General features: G+C 44.6%; 1 protein-coding gene across 2 annotated transcripts in view; it reads left to right on the forward strand.

The window, feature by feature from the left end:
- Positions 1 to 9,324: 9,324 nt before the first annotated feature.
- Positions 9,325 to 27,706, forward strand: part of ITFG2 (integrin alpha FG-GAP repeat containing 2) — a 272,555-nt gene continuing 254,173 nt past the window's right edge. Inside the window, exon 1 of one of the 2 annotated variants that reach the window (XM_030214748.1) lies at positions 9,325 to 9,753. In XM_030214748.1, coding sequence (XP_030070608.1) covers positions 9,658 to 9,753 — 96 coding nt within the window. In that variant the 5' untranslated portion in view covers positions 9,325 to 9,657. The remainder of the gene's footprint in view (positions 9,754 to 27,706) is intronic. The other variant, XM_030214747.1, reaches the window with a different exon arrangement.

Below are 27,706 nucleotides of genomic sequence, written 5' to 3' on the forward strand. Positions count from 1 at the left end.
TACTGGATGCAAAATAGATAACCGGGTATTGCCTATGTTTGCATAGATATTCATATTTTGCCTTCAGGTGAGTTTCCTGAATCAGGCCCACATCTATTTGTAACCTCACCAATTCCCGGAACAACAACTGCCTTTTTCTGGGAATATTGAGCCCTTTTACATTCAAAGACATGCATTTAAATTCCCCCATATTCATTCAATGTTGCTATTCTTTCCTTATTTCCCCTATTTGCTCGCTGGTCATTACTTTCCAGGAGCTCTTCATTTTTTGTTACATGTAACTGATTACCCTTTGTTATCACACAGACCTGACCCCCCTCCCCCCCCCTCCCTCCTTTGATTATACCCCTTCCCTTCCCCCCAAATGTCCCTAACAGTTGTGTAATACCCCGTGGTATACCCGCGGGTGTCTACCTATGGAGGAAGTAGCCGCCCCGCTTCCCGTCCACCCCACAGAGTTCTCATGGTTTCATACCTGAAATTAACAGATTATATGTGATTTATGCAATAACAGTGAACTTGAGTCTATTTGATGTCTGCTTAGCTTCAGGTGACTCTTGTGGCGGATTGTTGGCGTTGTAATCTTCTGGGCCCTTTCCCCACTCTTTGCCATCTTGGTGGTAGGGGTCTAGTGGTATTCTTTTCCTCCTGACCCCCTGCTCTTCTCTCTTCAGGTTCCGGTGTTTCAGGACAAATAGCTCTCGCCTCTTCTATAGATTTTATTTGATGCATTTTCCCATCTTTGTAGAAAGCTAATGCAAAAGGGTGCCTCCATCTGTATTGAATTTTGAGTTCTCTCAAGTGTCTGGTGAATGGTTTCAGGTCACCCCTTCTTTTTAAAGTTGCTGCTGCCAGGTCCTGGTAAATCTCGATAGCATAAGAGTCCCACTGAAAGTCTGGTATCTGACGGGCCATTTTCAGCACCCGCTCCTTTAGTTTAAAGCTAGAAAAGCAGGCTATGATGTCCTTTGGTTTATTGCTCCGATTAGCTCCCAGTGCTCTGTGTGCTCTTTCTAATTGTATGGTAGTGGCCTCCACCGCCTCTCCGTTGTTTGAGAGCAACGCACTAACCAGTTGTTGTACCACATGTTCACAGTCTTGGTACGTGGGCACTTCTGGCAAGCCTCGAAACCTTAAATTGTTGCGCCGGCCCCGATTTTCTAGGTCTTCTATCTTGTCTAAAAGCTGTTGCTGGGTCCCTTGCACCTCCCCAATTTGCTGATCCATGTTTCCCATGGCTTCACTATGTGTTTCCATCTGCGCTTCGATGTCTTCCAGGCGTGAGCCCAGCTCCCGGATCTCCCCTCTCAGATCCTCCTTGAGCGTCACCATCTCCGCTCGAAGTGCTTTCAAATCAGCGCTAATGTCCTGCAACCAGGTTTCTAGTCTCTGAGGGACCTTTTCATCTGTGGCTCGCTCGTTTTGGAGCTCCGATGCGTTTCCCGCCGACTTCGTTTTCCCTCCAGTCGTTGGCTCCGATGCCTTCCGCATCTCCGCCATTTTGTTTCGGGACGCCGCTGTTTTTTCTATAAAAGCGAAACGGGAAAGATCCGCCACTTTGAGTGCCGATCCCAGGTTTGTTCGCCTCTATAACTTCGCTTTGAATCTCTAGCTCCGTTTCAGTTCTCAGATGTCGCTATATCTGCTGTTTAAGCTTAAATTCTCCGTGGGGCTGTGGGAGCTTAGCTTTTAGGCGGCCATGCTGTTGGATGACGTCACTTCCCCCCCCAATAATACCATCTTTAATTACAAAATCATAATTCTAAAAAGCAAATAATGACTATCGTCCACAAATAAATGTAATTGACCCAAAATGGAAAATATATATATTTATGAGCTAATATAACAAAGCTCAATCAATTATAATTATCAACAGATTGCGTCATATTCAGAATGACCTATTCCAGGCTGCTATACAGTGTTACATTTGGTTCTAAATTCTCACAATCACACCCTCTTTGCTTTTCAAAAAATCCTCCAATTGACTGGGTTCAAAAAACTGAAATTGCTTTGTTTGGTATAGAATCCTGCAAACACAAGGAAACTTTAATTGAAAATTTGCACCAAGTGCTACTACCCTTGAACGCAGTAATAAAAATAACTTTCGTCTCTTCTGGGTTTCCCTGGAGAGGTCCGGGAAAACCCTTACTTTTGAGCCCAAAAATAAAGAATTTAGATGTCTCAAGGACAGCCTGAGCACTGCATCTCTATCTATCTCGAGGGCAAATGTCACCAACAAAGTTAACCTTTGCGTGACCACCTCCAGAGAGGATTCTAGGAACTCAGTTAGATTCATTCCACCCGAAGGATTTAAATTATCTAGTACTTTACCAGTACTCTGTAAATAATATGCTCTTGTAATAGGTGGTAATGAACTATCAGTCATTCCCAGAACCTCCACTAGATATTTCTTAACCATTTGTACTGAAGTAATAAGTGGCGATTTTGGAAAGTTTATAATACGCAGGTTAAGTCTCTTTGATTGATTCTCCAAATACTCCAAGCGCTTAGAGGCAAAACACCTATCCTTAATCAAAGATTGTTCCACAAGTTCCATTTTTGCAAATTTTTCAGATAGAGTTTTAACCTCCATGGCTTGGTAATCATTAATTTGTAATTGTTTTAATGCAGTTTCGGCTATGGCCTTGATACTTTCAGTATTCTTTGCTATCAAAGTCTGTAAGGCAGAGAGAGTGGAAGAATTCAGTTCCCAAAGTGACTCTAGCGTCACTACAGCAGGTTTTTCTTTTCCCTCGAAAACCAGTTGAGGTGCTCTAGCAGTTTGTTCCAGGATACTCACAATTGTAGTAGAAACTACAGGAGCAGAACTACCCTCTGGTATATTCAAGCTGGCAGCATTTGTTCCGGCTTCGTGTAGGTTCCCTCCCTGAATGCTCTCTTCTCCCGTCGGGGTTTGAGCAGCAGGACTCATCACGAAGCGCTCACTTCCTGGTTGAGGGGGCGCTGCACGCAGAACAGGGCTCAAGGAAGCCCCGTTGACACTGTCGGCCAGCTCTGATACGCTGGCTCCAGCAGCAGGGGTAGATGTCACTTCTGAACCGGAGGCGATTCCAAACCGCTCGAGCGTCGACTGTTGGAGCGGGGGTCTACTTCCAGGGAGAGAGGGAATCTCCCTGACCTTCCCCCGTCTCTTACCCATCGCAAACGGCAGGTAAGGCTCTCTTTCCAGTGTTTACTAGAGCCGGATTGCAACGCGTCCGCTGACGCCAATCATACCGCGGCCATCTTGGATCTCTCCCCCCTCGCAATTTAACAACTTTGAATAACTTTGTGTCGTCAGCAAATTTAATTACCTCACTAGTTACTCCCATCCCTAGGTAATTTATAAATATGTTAAAAATCAGCGGTCCCAGCACAGACCCCTGGGGAACCCCACTAACTACCCTTCTCCATTGAGAATACTGACCATTTAACCCTACTCTCTGTTTTCATTTAACCAGTTTTTAATCCACAATAGGACACTACCTCCTATCCCATGACTCTTCAATTTCCTCTGGAGTCTTTCATAAGGTACTTTGTCAAATGCCTTTTGAAAATCCAGATACACAATGAGGCATATTTTCAAAGCACTTAGACGTACAAAGTTCCATAGTAACCTATGGAAGTCTAAGTGCTTTGAAAATGAGCCCCAATCCCAACCAGCTCACCTTTATCCACATGTTTGTTCACCCCTTCAAAGAAATGTAATAGATTGATGAGGCACAATTTCCCTTCACTAAATCCATGTTGGCCTTGTCTCATTAATCCATGCTTTTGAATATGCTCTGTAATTTTGTTCTTTATAATAGTCTCTACCATTTTGCCCGACACCGAAGTCAGAGTCACCGGTCTATAATTTTCCAGATCTCCTCTAGAACCTTTTAAAAAAATCGGCATTACATTGGCCACCCTCCAATCTTCCGGTACCACTCTTGATTTTAAAGATAAATTACACATTACTAACAATAGTTCCGCAAATTAATTTTTAAATTCTATCAGTACTCTGGGATGGATACCATCCGGTCCATGAGATTTGCTACTCTTCAATTTGTCAAATTGCCCCATTATAGCCTCCAGGTTAATAGAGATTTAATTGTTTCTCCCACTCATCAGCTTTGAATACCATTTCTGGCACCGGTATCTCTCCCAAATCTTCCTTGGTGAAGACCGAAGCAAAGAATTCATTTAATCTCTCCTCTATGGCTTTGTTTTCCCTGATTGCGTCTTTTACCCCTCGGTCATGTAGCGGTCCGACCGATTCTTTTGCTGGCTTCCTGCTTTTAATATACCTAAAAAAAAATTTACTATGTGTTTTTGTCTCCAACGCAATCTTTTTTTTTTTCGAAGTCCCTCTTTGCCTTCCTTATCAGTGCTTTGCATTTGACTTGACATTCCTTATGCTGTTTTTTATGTTTCAACAGTTTTTATTAATGAAGCACAGAAATTATGTTTGCATAAGTACCATTACAATCAACCAATGAACATTAGTTTCAATAAATGTCGAATATTACACACCTTCATTAATCTTTTAACTTTTATCCCCCCCCTCTTTTCCTGATACTTAACATTCTATTCAACAAGATTTATTTATTAATAACAATTTGACAAAAACTCCTTTCCCCTTCTAACTGGATCAAGACCTTACACTGTTTCTTATTATTTTCAGTCTGTTCCTTCTTCCATTTTCTGAAGGACTTTCTTTTAGCTCTAATAGATTCCTTCACCTCACTTTTTAACTATGCCGGCTGTCGTTTGGACTTCTTTTCTCCTTTTTAAATACGTGGAATATATTTGGCCTGGGCTTCTAGGATGGTATTTTTGACCAGCATCCATGTCTGATGTAAATTTTTGACACTCGCAGCTGCTGTAAGTTTGTTTTTTCACTGTTCTTCTTATTTTATCAAAGTCTCCTTTTTGAAAGTTAAACGCTAACGTATTGGATTTCCTGTTTGTACTTACTCCAATACTAATATCAAATCTGATCATATTATGATCACTATTATCAAGCGGCCTCATAACCATTATCTCCCGCACTAGATCATGTACTCCACTAAGGACTAGGTCTATAATTTTTCCGTCTCTGGTCGTGTCACGACTGTGGTTGTGATCCCTCTCTGACTCACCTTATGTCCTGATGGTCAGCTGCTGTGCTGGCTACTGTCTGTATGGTTTCTTTCCTGTGTGTTTCAAGCCTCACTTTGGGTTCTGTGTATTTCCTGCCTCTGTCCTGTAGGGTTTCCACTTCCTCTGTGTTTCAAGCCTCACTTTGGTGTTCAATGTGTATTTCCTGCCTCTGTCCTGTTTATAAGGAAGTGGTGCACTTTCATTCAAAATCAAACAAGAAATTGCAATTGGTAACCATATCCTCCTTATGCAATTCGACTTGTCCAGCGCCTTTGACATGGTTGATCACACCATCCTAACTAAACTTTTGGACAAACTTGGGATAGGTGGCAACATCATTAACTGGATAAAAAGCTTCATCACTACAAGATCCTACCAAGTCAAAGGGCCTACAAACATGTCATCCCCATGGCTATCGGAATGCGGAGTGCCACAGGGATCTCCACTTTCTCAGATTCTGTTTAACCTTATGATGATCCCTCTGGCCAGATTGCTAACCAAATATGTCCTTAATCCCTTTATTTACGCTGACGACGTCACCATATTCATCCCTTTTAAATCAAACCTATCTGAAATCTCCAATAAAATAAACACAGGTTTGACCACTCTAACCTCTTGGGCCGATGATGAAATTAAATAAAGATAAAACACAGTGTTTAATCATCTCATCTCAACACTCTCTGCTCCTCCCAACTACTCTGAGCACCCCAGAGGTCAAACTTCCCATATCAGACAACTTGAAAATCCTTGGAGTAACGATTGATAGCCATTTATCATTTGAAAACCATGCTAAATTAATCAACAAAAAAATGTTCAACATGTTGTGGATTTTGAAACGAGTGAAATCGTATCTTCCCTTGGACACCTTCCGGAACCTAGTACAATCCACTGTACTCACACACGCAGATTACTGCAGCAGTGTTTTTTTTAGGTTGTAAGTCCCTAATTTTAAAAAAGCTCCAGACTACCCAAAACACGGCAGCCAGACTTATTTTCGGCAGGTCAAGATTTGAGAGCGCAACACCTCTCCGAGAGAAGCTTCACTGGCTTCCCATCAAAGAAAGAATTGTAAAATCCACACAATGATTTACAAGATATTACACGGAGAAGCCCCCACCTACATGAATGACCTCATCGACCTCCCAACCAAAAACAGTTTGACGTCTTCCCGTACTTACCTTAATCTACACCTTCCCAACTGTAAAGGTATTAAGTACAAATCCTTCTTAGCATCCAATTTTTCCTTTTTTGGGTAGCCAGTTTTGGAATGCATTACCAAGATCCATCCAAACAATCAATGGCCTTTTGCTCTTCAGAAAAGCATTGAAGACTCATCTCTTCAAGAAAGTTTACCCTAATGTTTCAACATAACTAAGCCTGCCCACATGATTGTTACCGATGATTGTTTATACACTGACCATGTCTCCTATTATCCTATTACTATCCCTTATCTATTCCTTCCATCTTCCTTACGTCTACCTCCTAACGCTTAATTCCTTACGACTTTGTTATTCTTTATATTGTTATGATGTAAGCCGCATTGAGCCTGCCATGTGTAGGAAAGTGCGGGGTACAAATGTAATAAATAAATAAGATGACACGAGCCCAGCACAAGCCCCTGCACTAACATACAGTCCACCAAATAGCTTCAAAACACAAATTTTACAATAAATCATAACATTCTAACATTACACAGCATTTAAGTAAAATTTAAACATATTTTCATACCTTTTTAAAGTCCTGGAGTGCTTTATTTTCAGTTTTCTTTCCAGCACGTGCCCGCTGCACAGCTCTGCCATGAGGCCAGCATCTGGCTCATGCTGTCAGCTGTTTCTCCTTCCTTGAGGCACCCCTGCCAGCTAACCGAACGCCCACCTGCTTTCCGGGTCACCGCCCCAGCAGCCTGAGGTAATTTTGTTTTAACCACTAGTGGTTACATATAATTAACACCTTATCACCAGGACTTCATGCCTTTTTTATTATTACTAGTATAAAAGGCCCATTTCTGACACAAATGAAACAGGCGCTAGCAAGGTTTTCCTTGGAGTGTGTATGTTTGAGAGAGTGTGTGTGAGAGTGAGTGTGTGAGAGAGAGTGAATGTGTGAGTGTATGACACAGAGAGTGAGTCTGGGTGTGAGTGTATCTGTGAGACAGTGTGTGTGTGTGTGAGAATGAGAGTGTGTGCAAGTGTGTATGTGAGTCACAGTGAGTGTGAGAGAGTTTGTGCTTCACACAGATACAGTGTGTGTGAGAGAGTGTGTGTGAGACAGAGAGAGTGTGGGAGAGTATGTGTGCGATACACAGACTCTCTGTGAGACTGAGTGTGTGAGAGTGGCTGAGGCCCCCCCTCCCTCTCTGGTCTGAGGACCCCCTGGCCCTTCCCCCTCTGAGGGCTCAGGACCGCCCCTCCCCCTCTGAGGGCTGAGGCCCACCCCTCTCCGTCCCCCTCTCAGGGCTGAGGACCGTCCGTCTCCGTCCCCCTGTCAGAGTTCAGGACCGCCCCTCCCCCTCTGAGGGCTTAGGACCGCCCCTCCCCCTCTGAGAGCTTAGGACCCACCCACCCCACTCCCCCTCTGGTCTGAGGATTCCCCCCCCAAGCAGAAGCAGGCTTGTGAAGTCATTGAATAAGAACCAAAGTCATCTTACTGTTTGTTTTTGGGTTTTCCAGCCTTTTCTGCGTTTTTCTTCACCTTCTGTTTCAGTGCTTTAGGTTTAGCTGGGCTGTTACCAACTTTTTTGTGTTTAAGCACTTTCCGTTTTGTGGGGCTTTTTGTTTTGATTTTTGTAGGGGCTGCTGACGGTTTCTTGCCTGTCTTTGGTCTCTCTGTAAGTCCCGGTGATGCCGCTTGAAGCAAGGTTTTTTTTCCTCCACGTTGTAGCCCGACGCTGCCAGAGCCTTCTTCAGGGCAGCCAGGGACATAGCGCTGCGCTCGTGACTTGCGTGCTTTCGCTGCTGCAGCCGGCTTCTTCACGTTTTTGTTGGCCGCGCTTGGAGCCAGCGCCATCGCCAGGTGTCTGCCACTGCCAGTACAGAGCCCCACGAAAACGCAGCATGCGCCCGAGATCCTGTGAGATAAAAGAAAGCGGTGACGTGTGGTGTGAAGCTTGCTCCTTAAATGTTTGGAGGGGGGCGCACGGCAGCATTGCGGAGCGGTCTTTTTTTTTTTTTTCATTACCCGCCCTCAACGTCATGACGGTTTGACGCAAGGGCGGGGCGAGTGAGCGATGTGATTGGGTGTCAGTGCTCTGCCCTCGACGTCATCACATTGTGACGTGAGGGCGGGGCAGACACTCATGGGATCTACACAACTACAAATTGTAATTTTGGAGGCTTAATTAGAACGTTGGAGGTGCGTTTTATATAGAGAGATATTTCTTATCTGCCACCTCTGTTATTTCTACCCTCTACCTTTCTGCTCTCAATCACTTTGTGGAAGGTCATCTTTTCGAGGTTCAATATTATGTACCACCACATTGTTTTATATGAGATAGAATTCTATTTTCTTATGTGCTCTCTGTTTTAAATAGGATCCATGTCTCAATATGTTGGCTCTGCCTATATTCTTAAGAACATAAGAACAGCCATACTGCGTCAGACCAATGGTCCATCTAGCCCAATATCCTGCTTCCAAGAGTGGCCAAGCTAAAGTACAGAAACCCAACTATCAGTAACATTCTATGTTACCAATCCTAGGGCAAGCAGTGCTCCTGTCAGTTGAAATCAGTGCTTGAAGTCCCATAATGCAGCAGGATCAGGTAGTCAGAAATGCAGCATTAACCTAAAAATCTCCAGCGTGAAAGTGGGTAACTTGGCATATCTCCACTCCTATTTTAATTGCACGAGGCTCCAAGAAGTAATTGTTATTTAATAACCCAAAAACCAGTATACAATGTTGGTAGAGGTTTTAGTGCTTGTTCAACACATTTGTGACCGCACACACAGCACCTCCGTTAAATCCAAACCCATTTGTGTGTGTGTGTGTGTGTGTGTGGGGGGGGGGGGAAGAAGTCACTTACTTCATCGATGTGCGACAATGAGTCATCAAATGAGTCTCAATTAGTGGCGCTTTTGTGATTGGTGGGAGAGGAGAGGACCAAACATACTGCTCTGCTATTGGTCAGTGTCGGAATCTATGTAGTTGTAAAATAGAGGCACCCTCGTGGCGCTAACCAATGAAACGAACAGTGTGTGAGACAAAAGGCGGAGTCGTTGCAGCCTGTTTATTCTAACCAATCGCAAGAAGTAGGGTTATAAGGAGTCTGGGGCATAGATTATGAGATGAGGTTTATTTTTCTTTTGTATTTGAGTAGGGAAGAAGAAGAGATTTTAGGGTGCTTACTGCTTTAATATAATGACAAACTGCATTTTTTAAAAACTGCCCAGAAAACATTGTCCCAAGGTTATGTGGTTTATTATAGAGTAGACAGAAGCTTCCGTTTTAAAGCAAAAGGATAGGGTCAATACGAAGTATGAAACAGTTTCTGTTCCCAAGTGATCTCAGTTAAACGTATTGCGAGTGTGTAATTAGGAAATGCGGTCCCTAAGCTATGTGCAGAGATCCGTGCTGGAGTTCAGCGGAAGTCTCTTTCCTCATGCCATTTGTTTGGGAGACGTTGACAATGATACGGTAAGAAAACTGGTGTTTGAATAGGGAGGAGGATCTTCTGTTTCTATCTTTTAAACTATTTTAGCAATTTGGGAGACTGAATTTTGTTAATGAGCTACAGTAGATCAGTACTGTGAAACAGCCGAGTTTATGGTGGGAGACTTTGAGCTAGTCCCGGCTTTATAACCTTTTTTTTTTATTATTCTGCTGCATACTGCTACCTGTAGTGTTACATTTTGCAATAATTGTATTAGGACCGAATACTATGCTTATAGGGAAGGGCTCGACAAAGTTTCGTATGATCTAGGAGCCAGACTTATAACGAACACATTTGTCAATCACTACCCTATATACCGGGACGGTTTAAAAGCCAGATGTGCGGAATCTTCCGGCTCTGGACGATCCCAGGGATCTTTAGACTAGAGCGCTTTTTTGTTTTGACGGCTGCTGCTGTTCTGGGTAAGTCACTTAACCCTCCATTGGCCCTGGTACAAAATAAGTATCTGAATATATGAAAACCGCTTTGAATGTAGTTGCAAAAACCAGGGCCGGTCTTAGGCAGAGGCAACCAAGGCGACCGCATAGGGCCCCGCGCCTAAGGGGGCCCTGCGCGGCGCGCCTAAGGAGGCCCTGCGCAGCATGCCTCAACTCTGCCTCGCTCGTGCCTCCGCTCCGACCTCTGCCGCTGCTCGCCTTAGTCGCCTGAGATGATCCCCATTCCCGCGGCTCGGCCACTCCGCTGCTGCCACCACCGGCGCAGCGCCCACCCCTTGCTTGGGCCCGCTGATCCCGCCATCAGCTCCCGAGTCCCCGGACCCCGGCGACTAACTGAGCGATGCCAGCGAGCCAGCCCAGGCAGCGACAGCCCCGACAGCGACGACAGACAGTTGCAGTACGACGGCTCACCTCCAGGCTCCAGCTTCCCGTTCAATGTCCCACCTTCTGATGTATTTCCTGTTTCCGGACGCGAGGGTGGGAGTCACTGAGCGGGAAAAGCTGGAGCCTGGTCGGAGGTGGTGAGGACGCGAGGTGAGCCATCGTTGCTGACACCAACAGTTGTGCACTTATGCCAAATCGAAATCAGATTCCATGCAGGAAGGAGATCAGGAGAAGTGTCTCTGTCATCTAACGACGCTTGCGGATGGTGCAAGGGTTGGAAATGTCTGCCTCCCTGAGAGGAATTTGGCCCAACAACATTAGTTGCTGGAGAAGCTGAGCAAGTAAGATCTTCTGGCTTGGAAGAGGCTGTTTCTAACATATCTGGGTTATTTTCACATAGATCTGCAGATATTTCTCCTGATAAAAATTTGGATGGCAATAGCAGATTTAGCTAAAACACTGCTTACAGTAATTAATGATATGACACCTTGAGTTAATAATTTGGAAGCTAGACTGCAATCACGGGAAGAAAAGATTACTAAACTAAAATCTGAGAATGGAAATCTGATATAAAGTAGGTACAATCAGTTCAAACTATTTTAGTAACTGATGTGGCTACTTGCCTCTCTGGTTTGATGGGTTACAGAGTAATAGGGGAATTTGAAAGTACTGGATCTTTTCTTAATATTTTTCCTTTATTCTCCTTTGTTATGAGAATTGGAACTACTAATTGTAGTGGACTTGAACTGAATAATTTCTGGGGGGGGGGGGGGGTTGATGATAGCATTGTGCTTATTATTTCAATCAGTTTTTTTTGTACAAGTTTAGCTTCATTTGTCTTTGAAATTTCATAAATAAAAAAAATGTTCTAAAAATGGAATAATCTTATCAATGGGGGAGGGGCTAGGGTGGGGCTAGGATGGGGCCCCACCAAATTGGTCTGCATAGGGCCCCGCACTTGCTAAGACTGGCCCTGGCAAAAACCTCAGAAAGGCGGTATATCAAGTCCCAGTTCCCTTCCCTTTATTGTATGCAGCAATCACCACCATCAGCGCTGTGGTTCTCTATTCCCCTCGTTCCGTGGCGAAGAAGGTTAAACAAGGAGGAGGAGGTTTAATAGGTTCCCTTCCATTCCAGTCTATCTAGTCCACTGTAAGCAAGAAAGCCATTTGGTTAATCTCTGTTTCTACTTCCCAGCACAGCCGTCATTGCTGTTCATTCAAAACAGTAAGCAAACATATGAGTTGCTGCATCCACGTTGTTCTTTATTGTTGGTCTATCTGTAACAAGTCTAAAACTGTTTCAGTTGGATAGGCAGTGCCTTACAAGGTGGAGGAGAAAATACATAATTGAATATCACTAAAACAACTTAAAAATTATTACCTCAAACCCAACTTGATTGAATCTTATCTTCCCTATCCCTCTATAACATTTTGTACTATTCCCATACCGGACTTGGCGAATGCCTTCATGGTATTATGTAAGCCACATTGAGCCTGCAGATGTGTGGGAAAATGTGGGATCCAAAGGTAACAAATACAATAAATAAAATTATTGTAACTGGTAGAAACAGCAATTGTAAACTCTGTAGTCTGTGCTCATTTTTCTTCACTGTTCATCTATGCAATACAGATGGCGAGATTTCAGTGAGGATATCTTGTTTCCTGGTGGGTTCGCCTTAACTGTTGTAATCTGCCTTGGGAAGCTTGGTGTTTATAAAGATGATGGAATATATTGAAATAAAATGGAAATAGAATTAAACCTCGCCTTTCATTGGGGCACATGGAATCACATCTTCATCTGTTTTGTAGAACTTCACCTTTTAGATACACACATGGATTATTCTGTTTTGAGCATGTTTCAGGGGCAAGTGGTTTTATAAATCAAAATAAAAATTTTGTTTCATGTAGATCTGTTTTGTTTAAACATAACTACATGGTCTATAAGCCCCTAATAGTCCATTGGTTTTCTTGTATTTTGTTCTTGTGATGACTTATACTATGCCAAAACTGAAAACTCTTATCTCTACCTCCTTGAGGTTAAATAAGGGGACATGGGATGAGCTTATTGGGTCCACAGGAGACGGTATGACTATAAAGTTGGAAGCCGGTTCCCCCTGCAGCATCCATGTCTGTTTGTCCAAAACAATAGCAAAGTAGATTTGCATTCTCTCTTGTTAGGGGATTGGGGGGGGGGGGGGGGGAGAAGATCTTAAGAGGGATTGTGGGGGCTGGTGGAATTTTTGAGGACCTGTGAAGGGGGTGAGGGTTATTTTCAAAATATATTTCAGTGCTCCAGAAGCTGCTTTTTTTTCATTGCTGTATTGTGGTTTTCATTGGAGCGCTAGGTGCCTGCTTTTTTCTTTGTGATAACAATAAAGATAGTTTTCTATAAAAAATACTTGCAAATGTTTATGCCTGTGTGTGTGAACTTTTTTTTTTTAATTTGACAAATGTAATTTTGTTTGAAAGCTTCCCCTATGAACATATGATAATATAAAATTTGAAATCGGCAAAAAAGCATTAAAAATTATTGTACGTGCTAGAAACAGCAGAAACTCTCTTTGCATATGTCCAAATCTTTCTGGAAGGGCTGCTTACACCTAGATTCAGCTGTATTGTCTGAGGGGCAGCATACACCTAGATTCAGCTCTAGTTCTCATACAAAGGGCCGCAGCCACCTGGATCCTAGCGTAGTTCCCATTGGAAGGGCTGCAGCCATCTGGATTCTGGTGTATTTCAGATCAGAAGGGCAGCATCCACCCGGATCCAGCTGCATTTCTCATCAGAAGGGATGCATACCCCTGGGTCCAGCTGCATTTCTCATCAGAAGGGATGCATACCCCTGGGTTCTGCAGTATTTATCAACCAAAGTGCTGCATACCCCTGGATCCAGCTCTGCTTCTCATCAGATATGCTGCATAGAGAAAGGCAGTATATCAGGTCCCAATTTCCTTCCCTTACAATTTTTTTATTTCTAGGGACAATACATAAATATCATTAATATACACTATTAGCTGATAATGTTGAAATCTCCTTGCACCTTGAAAAATGTTTGGTTTTAACAATTGTAACATTTAGGAGACTTTCTGCAGTATAACCAACTTGCCTGCCTGTTGTGAAGGTGGCAGACCTCACGCGTTGTCTAGATAAGATTTTAGATAGTGCTGGGGAGGAGCCGACTGTCTTGGTACATGTGGGTACCAATGACAGGAAACTTTGAGAGTGAGGCTCTAGAAGCCAAGTTTAGGCTCTTAGGTAGAAAGCTGAAGTCCAAATCCTCTAGAGTAGCATTTTCTGAAATCCTCCCCGTTCCATGTGCAGGACCCAAGAGGCGAGCAAAGCTCTAAAGTCTCATTGCGTGGTTGAGACGATGGTGCAGTGATGATGGATTTAGATGTTAGGAACTGGACAACATTCTGGGAAAGAGAGAGCCTGTTCCAAAAGGATAGACTCCACCTTAACTGTGATGGGACCAGGCTGCTGGTATTAACTTTTAAAAAGGGAAGAAAGAGCAGCTTTTAAATTTAGTGGGGGTGGAAGCTGACAGTTGGTCAAGAGTGCGTGGTTCAGTGTGGAGTATCCTTGAAGGATAGAAACTATTGAAACAGGACATTTAGGGAGTCCCAACATATAGGTTTTAACAACGGTGAAAGAAAGCCAGGTGTGTTTAAGGAGAGAGCAGGGTAAAGGATGCACCTTATCCCCATCAACTTCTAAGCAGCTTGTAGATGCAAGTGAAAAATACAATTGAAAGTGTCTATTTACAAATGCTAGAAGCCTAAAAAATAAGATGGGAGAGTTGGAGTATATAGCACTAAATGATGAAGTAGATATAATAGGCATCTGAGAGACTTGGTGGAAGAAGGACAATCAATGGGACACTATGTTAACAGGTTACAAATTATTGCAATGATAGAGGGGATGAAATTGGATGTCAGGCTCGCCCAATGGAGGATTCCTCACTGGGCTGTCAGCCAACCCCAAGTTCCCCCTGTGCCCCCCACCGTTCCCCAGGGGTTGAGCCCCCAGGTGCGGGAAGCAGAGAGAACTGAGTCTAGAACAAAGTCCACGGGGCATGGCCAAGCAATGGGCGAAAGCAGGACCAGGAGCAAACAGTGGTCTGTTCCAGGCAGCAAGCAGTAGCAGATCCAGGACCAGGCAAAGATCAATACCAGGCAGCAAGCAGTAGCAAATCCAGGACCAGGCAAAGATCAATACCAGGCAGCAAGCAGTAGCAAATCCAGGACCAGGCAAAGATCAATACCAGGCAGCAAACCGTAGCAAGTCCAGAATCTGGCAGGGGTCAATACCAGGCAGCAAACAGTAGCAAATCCAGAATCGGGCAGAGGTCAGTACCAGGCAGCAAACAGTAGCAAGTCCAGGATCAGGCAGGGGTCAATACCAGGCAACAAATAGAAGCAAAACCAGCAGCACTGTAACTACCCAGGAAACTGAATAGAAGCCAAAGCTTGAAAGGACTGGAGGCAGGGCATTAAATAGGATAGGAATTAAGCCCAAACATGCACTGCTGTCTTCAAGATGGTTGCCCCCACCGGAGATGCCCTCAAGCCCAAATATGGGCTTCCTTCCTGAGGCTGCCCAGCTCCAAGATGGCCGCCCCATCCTAAGGCGCCCACCTCTGAGATGGCCGCCCTATCCTGGTGCTGCCCAAATCCAAGATGGCCCCCATATCCTCGGATTACCATACCTTGCGTAAACAGGGAACATGACATTGGAGAAGTTGCGCTATATGTTAAAGAGGGAATTGAGTCAAACAAAATATTCTCCATGAGGGAGTCACGTGACGCTATGACCCAGAGCAGCTGCTGAACGCTCTGCTCTGTGCCACTCCATCAAATCCTGACATTTTACTTACTCCAAACTGGCGAATTTGATCTAAAACGCCAAAGTATAACCTACCCTCTCAACTGCGGTGAAAATGCGGAGTGAGGAACCCGATATAGCCGTGAAAACCTTGCGCAAAGACAAAACGAAGGCGCTGGCGGACAAGATGGCGGCGCCAGCCAGCCCGTCGACTTCGGCGGTAGGTTCAGTCTGGGCAGCAGAAATAGTGGGCGAGGTCACCACAGCAATGGAGGCCATTCTAGACAGAAAGATGCAGGGGCTCGAAACGAAGCTGGAAGGGCTGCAAGGAAATATGCTGAAACTGAGCCAGGATCTTACGGCGTTTCAACAAAGAACGGGGGCGTTGGAGGACCGGATAAATGCGACTGAGAAAAATTATTCGGCGCTCCAGAAATTGGTGGAGGCGGAGAAAATAGAGGATCTTGAGAATCGGTCACGCCGCAACAACCTTCGGTTTGTTGGTCTCCCGGAGGAGCTGGCAGAGAGAGATCTTACCTCCTTCTTAGAGACCTGGCTGGTTAAGGAGTTAGGCCTGCCAGAGGAAATGGGACCTTTAATTATTGAACGAGCACACCGATTAGGCCCGCTGCAGTCGGATGCAACGAGACCAAGGGTGGTTATATGTCATCTGCTTAACTTTGCCCAGAAAATTAAAATAATGCAGGCTATGAGAGGAGGAAAAGGACTGATCTATAATAATCAGAAAGTCCTCTGCTTTCAAGACTACTCTATGGCGGTTTGTGCTCAGAGACGAAGCTTTTCACCGATTTGTTTGCAATTGGTGCAGCGGAAGATTAAGTTCGCCTTATTATATCCAGCGAAATTAAAGGTCACCTATCAAGCTACTACTAAAACCTACTACACAGTACAAGAAGCTCAGGATTTTATGAAGCAGCTTGTAAGCAGAAGGGATGAGTGATCAGCGGTAGGTGTTCCTGGAATCAGTGACTGGAACTATGGAGAACTGACCGTATTAGAAAAATGACACCTGCCAACACGACCCTGCCAGACTGTGACAAAAGAGATCTGCCCCTGGGAATAAAGCGGACAGCTAACCAGGTCGCAGTACTGAGAAACGTGGGACATCAACATATCTCTGAAGTTGCCTTTGAATGAATGGTGATGCTCGTAGTCTCTTGGCATACATAAGGACTTGACAGAGGACTCAACTGGGGCGAGGATTCAGGGAACAAAGCACATGCAGCTGAATATCTTGTGGCTGGTATACTCTAAGGACGCGGAAAAGCAGTGGAACTGGTATTGATCCAGAGCAACATTATTGAAAGTCATTTGGGTCTGAATTATTGTTTGTAAATGATGACTGACTGAGATAGGAGAGTCTGAATTGTATGAATGGATGAGGTATGCTTGCTAGGTAGTCTGTGCAGAGGTTGAGGTACATTGTTAAGAGGGAGGGGGATTACAAACTTAGTCTGGTATGAATGGTAGTAATTGGATGGAGAGACAGAACAGGTGAATGGATTGGAAAGATGGATACTGGATTCAAGATTTACAGTTTTAGTTGAATGTTAACTCTCTTAACCAAGATTGGAAGGTATGTTAGGCTATTCCAGTGTTTGGCTGTTATGTTAGATTATTATTCACTGTTCTTCCTGAAATAGTAGCGTTAGATGGGGAAGGAGCAGCGCTCAAAAGGAGGAGGGATGTACGTGGGGAGTGAGGGGAGGGTTTACTTTAATAAAGGAGGAAATCAGACATTTGAACTGTTGGTGGGGATTTGGGAGGAGGGGCGTCAAGCGTGACTTGTTCCTTAGGATAGAGACAAGAAGTAAGGGGAGGATGTGGGGATTTGGGGAGAGGGAGGGGGGGATGGGGAAGGGAGGGAGGGGGAACTAGGGAAGGTCAAGATGAAGAAGGATTTTACTTGACACAGTACATACATTTTAAGAAGGATGCTGGGAGGGGGAGGGAAGGGAGTTTCTTTGCTCATGTTAAGATTGGATGGGGTATAGGGGGAGGCCATGGGCTGGGGTGGCGCTTCCCTGAGGACAAAAGAATAGGGCAGTGGATCAGGTCTCAAAATACCATTAACAGTGCTTAAAATAGTAACATGGAATGTGGGAGGAATAGGTTCCCCCGTGAAGAGGTCTAAGATTCTGCGGTATCTACAGAGGATTCGTGCAGATGTGGCTTTTTTACAGGAGACGCATTTGAACACTACAGAGCATGCTAAGCTTCGAACATGGTGGGTGGGAGATTGCATTGAATCGCCTGCGAAGGGGAGGAAGGGTGGAGTGGTTATTTTGATTCGGAAGGGGGTGGCTGGGCTGATCAGTCATATAATTAAAGATACTGAGGGTCGATATATTTTTTGCAAGGTAGTTCTAGCTAGGAGACAAATGTTATTGGGCAGTATATATGCACCAAACCAAATGGATAAAAAGTTTTATCATCAACTGCTGGGGCATCTCTCGGGTGGGGATTCAACCCCGCTGATCCTGGGGGGAGATTTCAACATGGTATGGGATCCCCAAATGGATAAATCACATGCTACTCCCACACCTCCTAGCTGGATGTCGCAAGGCCTCCCAAATATTTGCTCAATTTTGGATCTTTTGGATGTTTGGAGGGTCCTTCACCCACAGGATAGAGATTATATGCATATGTCCAGGGCGCTTAACACACATTCTAGGATCGACTACTTGCTGATGTCCTGCTCTTTACTGGGGTATATACAGGACACCCAGATTGGCCCATATGCAATCTCGGACCATGCGGAGGTTTGGGTGACGTGGACACCGGGGGGACTGGGAATTAAGAATAGGTGGTGGACATTCCCCTCTTACTTGACTAATCATACTAGGTTCCGAGAACATTTGATGAAAAGCTGGAGGGAATATAAACATTTTAATGTACACACTGTATCGGACCCCACAATGTTCTGGGAAGCAGCAAAAGCTGTGTTACGGGAAGATCATTAGTTATGTTAATCAATTTAAAATGGCTAGAGACAAGGAAATCTTGAGACTGGAGAAGCAAATTAGGATTTTGAGAAAAGCACATGGGGAAAGGCCAACTGTCCAGCTGAAAACAGATCTCATGTCAACCCAAGTGGCCCTGAACTCACTCATTCATGAGAGAGAGAAGAAATCACAGGATTATTACAGTTTAGTTATATAGGTATGGCAATACGGGTGGGAAAATGCTTGCTAGACTGATTGCACGTAAACGAGCCTCGAAATCGGTCATTACCTTAAAAGTCGAGACTGGTAGATTGTGTCATACAGATAAGGAGATACGTGACATTTTTAAAACATTTTATCAGAAGTTATATAAGGCAGAAGATACCTCGGGCATCCCGAGCAAGATGTACTTGGAGGGAGTGGAACATCCAGTAATCTTGGATAAAGAACAAAAATATTTAAATGCCTCTATTACTGCAGATGAAGTTAACTGGGCAATTGTTAATAGCCAAATGGGGAAGGCCCCAGGACCAGATCGCATGTGAGTTGAGTTTTATAAAATGACTAGGAAAAAATGCCCGTTTCTGAGCGGAATGAAACGGGCGCTAGCAAGGGGCCCCCTCCCTCCGTCCCTCGAAGCTACTTGCCTTGTTCGCTGTGGGCCGTTTCGGCCCTCGAGTGTCAATAGCTCCGCCCTCGATGTCATGACGTTTTGACGCGTCATGACATTTTGACGCGAGGGCGGTGCAGACACTCCAGGGCACACCGGATATCTCGGGCGCCTCAACTTCCGTGGAGGCTTCAGAACGTTGGGGTTGCCTTTTATATATATATAGATGGGGGTGGAGGTTTTTACTAGATGGATAGAAAAAAAGGCGGGTGCCTAGTCAGTTAAATACGGCCCAAATTATTTTAATTCCCAAGCCTAGGAAAGATGTGACCTTACCTGAATCTTATCGTCCAATATCGCTGTTGAACTGCGAAATGAAGCTATTTGCTAAAATACTGGCTAAACGTTTAGGGAAGATACTGCCAAAACTTGTACAGGAGGGTCAAGTGGGGTTTGTCAGAGGAAGATCAGTTTCCAAGAACTTAAGGAAAATCTTAGTGGCAATAGAGAAATTGGGGATGGAGTCAGAGCCAGCGCTACTGGTCAGCTTTGATGCCGAGAAGGCTTTTGACAGAGTGAATTGGGATTATTTGTTTGAGACCTTGGCAGCCTATGGTTTCAAGGGGTGGTTTGTGAAACTTTATACACCAACCTGACAGCTAGAATAGTGGTAAACGACAGTTGCACAGAAGAATTTCCAGTAGGTCGGGGAACTAGGCAGGGGTGCCCACTTTTGCCCTTACTATTTGCACTTTATCTAGATCCACTGATTAGAGACGTCTGTGATATGCCTGCAGTGAGGGGGGTAAAGATTAACAACCAGGAATTTAAATTGGCTGCCTTTGCAGATGATCTCTTAGTCCTGATTACAAACCCAGTAGAATCCCTGAGCGCTTTGTTGGAGATATTTAGTGAATTTGGATCTTATTCGGGGTTTAAATTAAACTTAGAAAAATCGGAGGCGTTGGCTAGTAATGTAGACATACTAGAGACATGGCAGGGCAGCTTTCCCCTTAAGAGGGCGAAGGGTGCATTTTGTTACCTTGGCATTCAGTTAACTCCTAGAACTGAGGACATTTATTCTATTAATATTAAATTACTGTTGGATCAAACTAGACTACAATTAGAAAGTTGGTCTCTTCTGCCATTGATAGGGAGACTTTGTCTGGTTCGTATGCTAATATTTCCCCGGTGGCTCTATGTCCTGCAGACTATACCAATATGCCTGATGCGGAAGGACCTTAATGTTGTTTATAAGCTCGTGGTGAAGTTCTGCTGGGCGAACAAAAAAGTGAAGATGAAATACCAGTTGATGCTGGGTGGTGGAGAACATGGGGGATTGGGATTGCCGGATATGCAGATCTCTATATATAAAAGGCAACACCAACGTTCTATGAAGCCCCCAACCGGAAGTGTGAAGGGGGAGAGAGATCCGTTTTCCCCATGAGTGTCTGCCCCGCCCTCGCTCTCTCTCTAACACAAACAGTGAAGGAAAACAGCAAAGCAGGAAATCAAATCGCTCTCTCTGTAACAATGAAGGACTCAGAGGGGGGAGGGGAGAGAGGGCAGGAACACACACACTCCCACATGCACACAGAAAAAAACCTTGCTAGCCCCCGTTTCATTTGCATCAGAAACGGGGCTTTTTTTACTAGTGTACAATATGGCTGGTTTATTAAGGCATATCAAGGATTGGATATTTGGTACAAGCTATTATACTCCGCTGGATATAGAAGCAGCACTTTTTGAGCCTTTTAGTACACAATCACTACTACATTTGGAGAGACCTCAAATACCATGGAAATATTGGAAAAATATACTGTTGTATCTGCTGATGAAGGCTTGGCGGTTCCTGGTGGGTAGACTAGGTATAGGGAGTGGAGTAATGGAACTTCTAACTGTTAGGGGGAACCCTATGTTTGCGGCAGGTATAGAAAACCCAATTTTCCGACGCTGGGAAGAATGGGGATTGACCTGTTTAGGGGATGTTCTGGGTGAGAATGGCAAGCTTAAGACACTGGAGCAGATGTTAGGTCCTGATAATATACAATGGGGAGATATATATGCATTTTGCCAATTTAAGCATTTTATTCAGTCTTTGAATCAGGACCGTATTACTCGGCACTTAAGAACAAAGATAAAACACTTTTTTGAGGGAATTTGAGACAAAACCGTCCATCTCAGGGTTGCACAAGGCACTGTGGGCGAAAACAGGTCACAAAAATCTCACACAATTAAAAGAACGTTGGGAAAAAGACTTAGGAACTAACTTGGCCACATGGGACATTATTGGGCAGTTGAAAGGGATATCAAGTATGATCAGTGGAGCTCAGTTTAGGGAATGTGCCTTTTGCTTTATACATCGCACTTACATGACCCAAGTTCAATTAGCAAAGTTTGGGGGGATTCAGACAGCGATTTGCAGGAGATGTGGGAGAACAGAAAATTCCTTTTATCATGGTTTTTGGAACTGTAGGAAAATTAGGGCGTTTTGGGGGAAAGTAACTAATTGTCAGTCAAACGTGCTAGGCTATCAGATAGCAGGCACACCCTTACAGTTGTTGAATCTTTCGGGATCGGTGGGGGTATCTCACTAATACTTCACAAATTTACTTTGCTGGCAAAGAAGTGTATCCTGCAACACTGGACAATGGACACTAGGCCAGAATATTGGCACTGGAGGAATTCAATCCATCAGTTGATGATGTGGGAGGCAAAAGAGGCTAAAGGTGGACCCAAAAAGAAACTTGCATTTCTCAAAATTTGGGGGAAGTATATAGACTCATTAACTCATAGAGGTAGAAGTTTAGTCTTGAATGCACTGTAGTGCTGGGATGAAGATACAATATTTATCAATATACATGAGCGAAGGGATGGGGGAGGGAGGGGGGATTGGGGGGAGGGTTATAAGCTGGAATAAGGAGACATAGTAGTTACAGAATCAGAAAGGACAGAGACGGATGTCAGTTTGGTGAAGGTATTGTGTGATAATCAGATTAGTAAGAATTGTTTAATTATTAGGTATCGCTGGAGGAGGGTCTAAGAGTCCAGGCCTTCTTCCACTTAGGCTCTGATGGGTTTGCTGTTCTAATATTTGAATTTTGTTATTCTTGTTCTATACATATAAAGTCTACGGAGGAATTTCGTGGAGCAGATCTGTTTCTTCGGGTTGGGGGTTCACACTTAGGGGTTCATGGCTTCTAAGTCCACTGTTTCTCTTGACTTACAGAAATGATTGCTTCCACTTATCTGCTCTCTGGAAAGCCAATACAGGAAGGGGTGAAGGCGCTTTCTATGAGAGGACAGACGGCTTCTTGGGCGAAGTGTTTTCTGGTACCTCCTGTATTTTTTTTTTTTTTTTTTTTAAGGTGGCCACTTGGTTGTCTTTGCATTCTTTTTCAAAGCATTATAGGTTGGATGTGCAGTGTCATGAGGATGCGGTTTTCGGTACAATCGTTCTCTTGGTGGAGTTACTTGGATCCCTCCCAGATTCATACTGCTTTGTTACTCCCCATCAGTCACATTCTATTATAAAGAATAACATTACAGAAAACTTTTTTTTTATTATATATATTTTTATTATTATATTTACAACTCATATGAGAAGATACAGAAATTTGTAATAAATTAAAATCAAAGAGAATAAAAAATTACAGAATATCTCTATTGAGATTAATTCTTTACATTAATCACCTATTTCGACCTTTATAATATAAGTGGAAATAGATTCAAGGAAAGATAACAAAATACTACTTGGTATAAATTAAGATTTATCATATAATAGGTGCTGTGGACGTATCTGTTCTTCTAATCTATCATACAGTGTACATCTGTTACTTAACAATCATGTCCATTTTTTCCTCTTCCCTAGCAATCACAAACTCTTCTAATTGTTTAGGGTCAAAAAATTGAAATTGCTTATTTTGAAACAGAACACGACAGTGGAGTGGAGGAGTGGCCTAGTGGTTAGGGTGGTGGACTTTGGTCCTGAGGAACTGAGTTCGATTCTCGGTACAGGCAGCTCCTTGTGACTCTGGGCAAGTCACTTAACCCTCTATTGCCCCATGTAAGCCGCATTGAGCCCGCCATGAATGGGAAAATGCGGGGTACAAATGTAACAAAAAAATATATATACATGGAAATTTCAATAAAAAATTTGCTCCTAAGGCCAAAGTTCTCTGGCGCAATGCCAAAAAGGCTTTGCGTCTCTTCTGCGTGTCTCTAGATAAGTCAAGATACAGTCTTATTTTTGAACCAAAAAATAGAGAGTCTAAGTGTCTGAAGGAAAGTCTTAATACTGCATCTCTGTCCATTTCCAAGGCAAAAACTACCACTGCTGTTAATCTTTGAGTTATAACTTCTAGTGAGGACTCCAAAAAGGATGTCAAATTCAAGCTTTCTCCCATATTCGGTTGTGATACTATTGTACCTTTTAGCATTGATATTAGTGTTAACTTGTAAGTATTGTACACACACAATAGATTCTTTTGACATACCCAGAACCTCAACTAGGTATTTCTTTTTACCATATCAATTGGTGTTATCAATGGGGATTTTGGAAAATTAGTGAATCTCAGGTTTAACTTCCTGGATTGGTTTTCAAGATATTCTAATCGGCGTATTGTGTAACTTCTTTCCCTAATTATTTGACTTAATTTTTCCAAATCTTTTATTTTTTTCCCCCTGTTGTTCCACTTCATTAAGTTGCTGGGTGGTAGTCTGGGCTTGGTTAAGGACTGCCTTTGTCAATACCTTTTCTTCATTATTTTTTGTTAAAGATTATAATGAGGAAAGTAGCGTGATTGTCAGGTCCCAGAGTAACTCCATCGTCACTACGGATGGTTTTATTTTCCCTGCTGTTAGGTTAGGAGTGGGAGCTTTAATTATCTGGTTAAGATCAGTTGCAATCTGTACTGGTAATACTTTTGAGGAAATTTGTTGTCCTACCAGACCACTCTCAGCTTCCACGTTTGGCATGGATTGGGTCCCTTCCTGAGCATTTCATCCTCCTGCTTCTTGGGATGAAATGTCAGGCCTTTCTTCCATGCCTCCTCCTCCTGGCTGTAGGGGAGCCGCACGCTGGACGGGGCTAAGGGAAACCCCGTCTACACTGTCGGCTGACACAGACAAGTCAGCACTAATAGCTGGAGATGAAGAGCACCTAGGTCCCGTTTTTACTCCGAAGCGATCTAAGGTCGTTTGCTGAGAAGGGTAAGTTCCGACAGGGGTTAAGGGACCTCCCTTTGTCTTTCCTTTTCCCCATCTTGCGAGGGGTTTCAGGGTCCTTCTCCGCTGTCTCCCGAAGCGCTTTTGGAGCATCAAAAACAGCAACCTAACACACCGCCATCTTGAATCCCGCTTTTGTTCATTACAGAACACTTAAATAAACATGGTTTAATGGGACAGTCAGCATTATTTCAACCAAGGAAAGTCTTGCCTCACAAATTTGCTTAATTTCTTTGAAGGCATGAATTGACATGTGGATAAAGGTGAGCCGGTTGATGTAGTGTATCTAGATATTTGGAAATCTTTTGACAAAGTACCTTAAGAGAGACTGCCTCCTATCCCATGACTCTCTTTAATTTTTCTCAGGAATGTTCTGTTGGGGATTAGGAATTGGTTATTGGACAGAAAACAGAAGGCATGCCATTTCTCTCCTTGGAGGAGGGTGAATAGTGGAGTACCGCAGGGATCTGTACTGGAACCGGTGCTATTTAACATACTTATAAATGATCGGAACGACGAATGAGGTAATTAAATTTGCAGATGACAAGGTTAAATCACATGCGGACTATGAAAAATTGCAGGAAGACCTTAGAAAATTTGAAGACTGGGTATCCAAATGACATGAAATTTAATGTGGACAAATGTAAAGTGATGCATATTGGGAATAATAAATCCTAGGATCCACCTTGGGGGTCAGCACCCAAGAAAAAGATCTTGGTGTCATTGCAGACAATACTCTGAAATCTTCTACCCAGTATGTGACGGCAGCCAAAAAAAGTAAACGGGATGCTAGGGATCATTAGGAAAGGGATGGTAAATAAGACCAAGGATATTATAATGCCTCTGTATTGCTCCATGGTGCAACCTCACCTTGAATATTGCATTCAGTTCTGGTCGCGGTATCTAAAAAAAAAAAAAAAAAAAGACAAAGTTAGAAAAGGTTCAAAGAAGAGTGACTAAAATGATAGGGGGGATGGAACTCCTCTCCTATGAGGAAAGGCAAAAGAGGTTAGGGCTCTTCAGCTTGGAAAAGAGACGGCTGAGGGGAGATATGATTGAGGTGTAAAAAATCTGAGTGATCTAGAATAAGTAGAAGTGAATCAATTGTTTCCATTACATTCATTCCCACTATTCCAGGACGAGTGGGTAGTTATGTCCATCGACCAGCAGGTGGAAATGGAAAATACAGAACTGAACACCACTACATAGTTCCCTGCTAGCAGCTGATCTCCTCAGTATCTTCTATCTCCAGCAGGTGGATGGACAGACTTCCTCTGTCTCTGGTTCTGAGGCCTTGCTCCTGGTCCAGTTGGTCAACTGGTTCCCAGTTGAGCAGAGTGAGCAGTTCAGCAAACATACCTGGTGGTGCTGGGTCCCTGTCGTGCCTTCCTCCTTGGGTGTTCTGCACCTTTTCCCTGTTTGTCCTCTGTGTGAGAGCCTGCTCAGCAATCAGTCTCTACTCAGAAGATGAGGAGTCGCAGGCAACACAGTGGGTCTGGCAGGCCGGTGCTGCTGCCGTGCCCTGCTCTGAAAGGGGGGAGGTGCTTGTGTCCCCGGGTAGTGTGGACCTAGGGTGGTGGGCCCTTTCTGCTGTGCTTCAGGCTGTGAGACATCGATTGGAGCACTGCGTGTCCGTGCTACAAAAAAAAAATCCCCCCCAAAAAACCGTGGAGGAGCAGTTTAATGATTAGATCAGTGGAGTGAGAACCAGGGGAGCCTGGTTGAAATATCACAGCTGGTCCTTGAGGTGTTTGGTAGATACAAACAGTGTGTTTCCTCTCAAGACAGAAAACTGCCTGATCTACCGGAATGTTAAAAAAAAAACAAAACACATTTTTTTGCTTTTGTGCTGTGCTCCGGTTTAAAAAAGAAAAAAGGGTGTGTAGTGCGGTGCGCCACATGTTTTCCCATGCAGCAGCAGTCTCTGGCCATGGCAACCCCCGCTTAGTGTGCGACCTGCTGCCCATCTTGCAGTGAGCAGTGTTCCTCCTTGGGCTGCTGCACAGTGCGCAGTCCGGTTCCCAAGTGGAGGAGCTGATTCGGGTCTTGCACATATACGGCATGCTCAGTCACAGCGGTGCGTTTCTTTCGGCTCCGGTCCCCGTTGTAGAGCCTTGGGCGCTTCACCTCAGAAGGAGGCGGGAATGGTGGCCATTTTGTTTTTTTTTGGCGGAAGCGAAGCCCGTGCGCAGCTAGCTGTGTAGGTGGGAGTCCCTTCGGGGGGGGGGGGGAGGAGCCCTGGGTCAGGGCCAGCCCTTTGTCTGCTCTACTGAGCCTTGGGCTGGTGCTAGGAGCCTCTTCTCCAGCAGGCCTGGCAGCTCCAGGGAGAGAGAGGAGATGGGGATCTCCCTGCCTGTTCCCAGGGGATCCCTACTGCTGCCCTGTGGAGACTTAGTCTCAGATTTTGCTGCAGTTGGGCTGCTAGGAGGCGCCCCTTGATTTCAGAGGCACTTGCAGCACTCCCTTGGGGAGTTTCCGGAAGGTAGTCAGGCGGCTAGCCTTATGAAGAGCCTCAGTGGCCCGTCCAGGGTATTTTCCCATTCACCTGGACATTCAGGTCCTGCTTGCCACAATGTGGAGCGTGTCTGATGCAGGTCTACTGGTTGGGAGGACCGTGGCCCATCCTTTTTCTCTGGTGCTAGAAGTAGGAGATGTTCCCTTGCCAAAGTTGGACTCGGTGTCTGCAGTCACCTAGAGTACTACCCTCCCGGTGGTTTGCGGCCTTACCTTGAGGGATTGGCTAGATAGGAAGCCGAAACAGGCTTTGCAGCACTCCTTGAAGTGACTGCTTTGGAGCTGCAGGCTTCTGTTTGTAGCCCCTTGGTGACACAGGCCTGTTTGCAGTGCCATCAGCAGTCCTTTTCCCGGGGCAGTCCCGGGCTGCCTGGATAGAGGCGGGCTTAGCCTGTCTGATGGCCACTGTGTATGTCATTCTTAGTTTTTCAGCCACAGGCATGTCATTGACGCTCTCCGCGAGGCATCAGTTCTGGCTGCGGTCGTGGGTGGCTGTTGCCACTTCAAAGGCCTGCGTGGTCAGGTTACCCTTTTGAGACACATTTCTCTTTGGGAATGACCTCAGAAATTTGGTTCAGGAGCTGGGTGAGCGGGCCCCAGCGTCCTCCAGAAGACATTCCTTGTTCCTCTGCTTGCCTTGCAGGCTTAGCAGGTGCCCTTTTTCATGACAGCTCCATGTGTAGGTCTGGTCGTCAGACCTTTGGCCAGAGGGCTCAAGTTTCAGGCCCGGCTATCTTACTTCCGGGGAACGGAGCTGGCAGGGCACTGAGAGTGAGTGGCTGCTGTCTCCTGGCAATCCCAATGTAGCCAGGCCGGATGGTCCCTCCGGGCCTACAGGGGGCCACTTCAGGCCTTTTGGGATGTATGGTCTACCTTTTCCTCAGCTCTGGCGCTGGTTATTCTGGGTGATGGCTTCAAGTTGTTCTCCCCTCCGGTAGCTCCTCTCTACTTAG

Source organism: Microcaecilia unicolor, chromosome 9, assembly GCF_901765095.1.
Source record: "Microcaecilia unicolor chromosome 9, aMicUni1.1, whole genome shotgun sequence".
Taxonomy (NCBI): domain Eukaryota; kingdom Metazoa; phylum Chordata; class Amphibia; order Gymnophiona; family Siphonopidae; genus Microcaecilia; species Microcaecilia unicolor.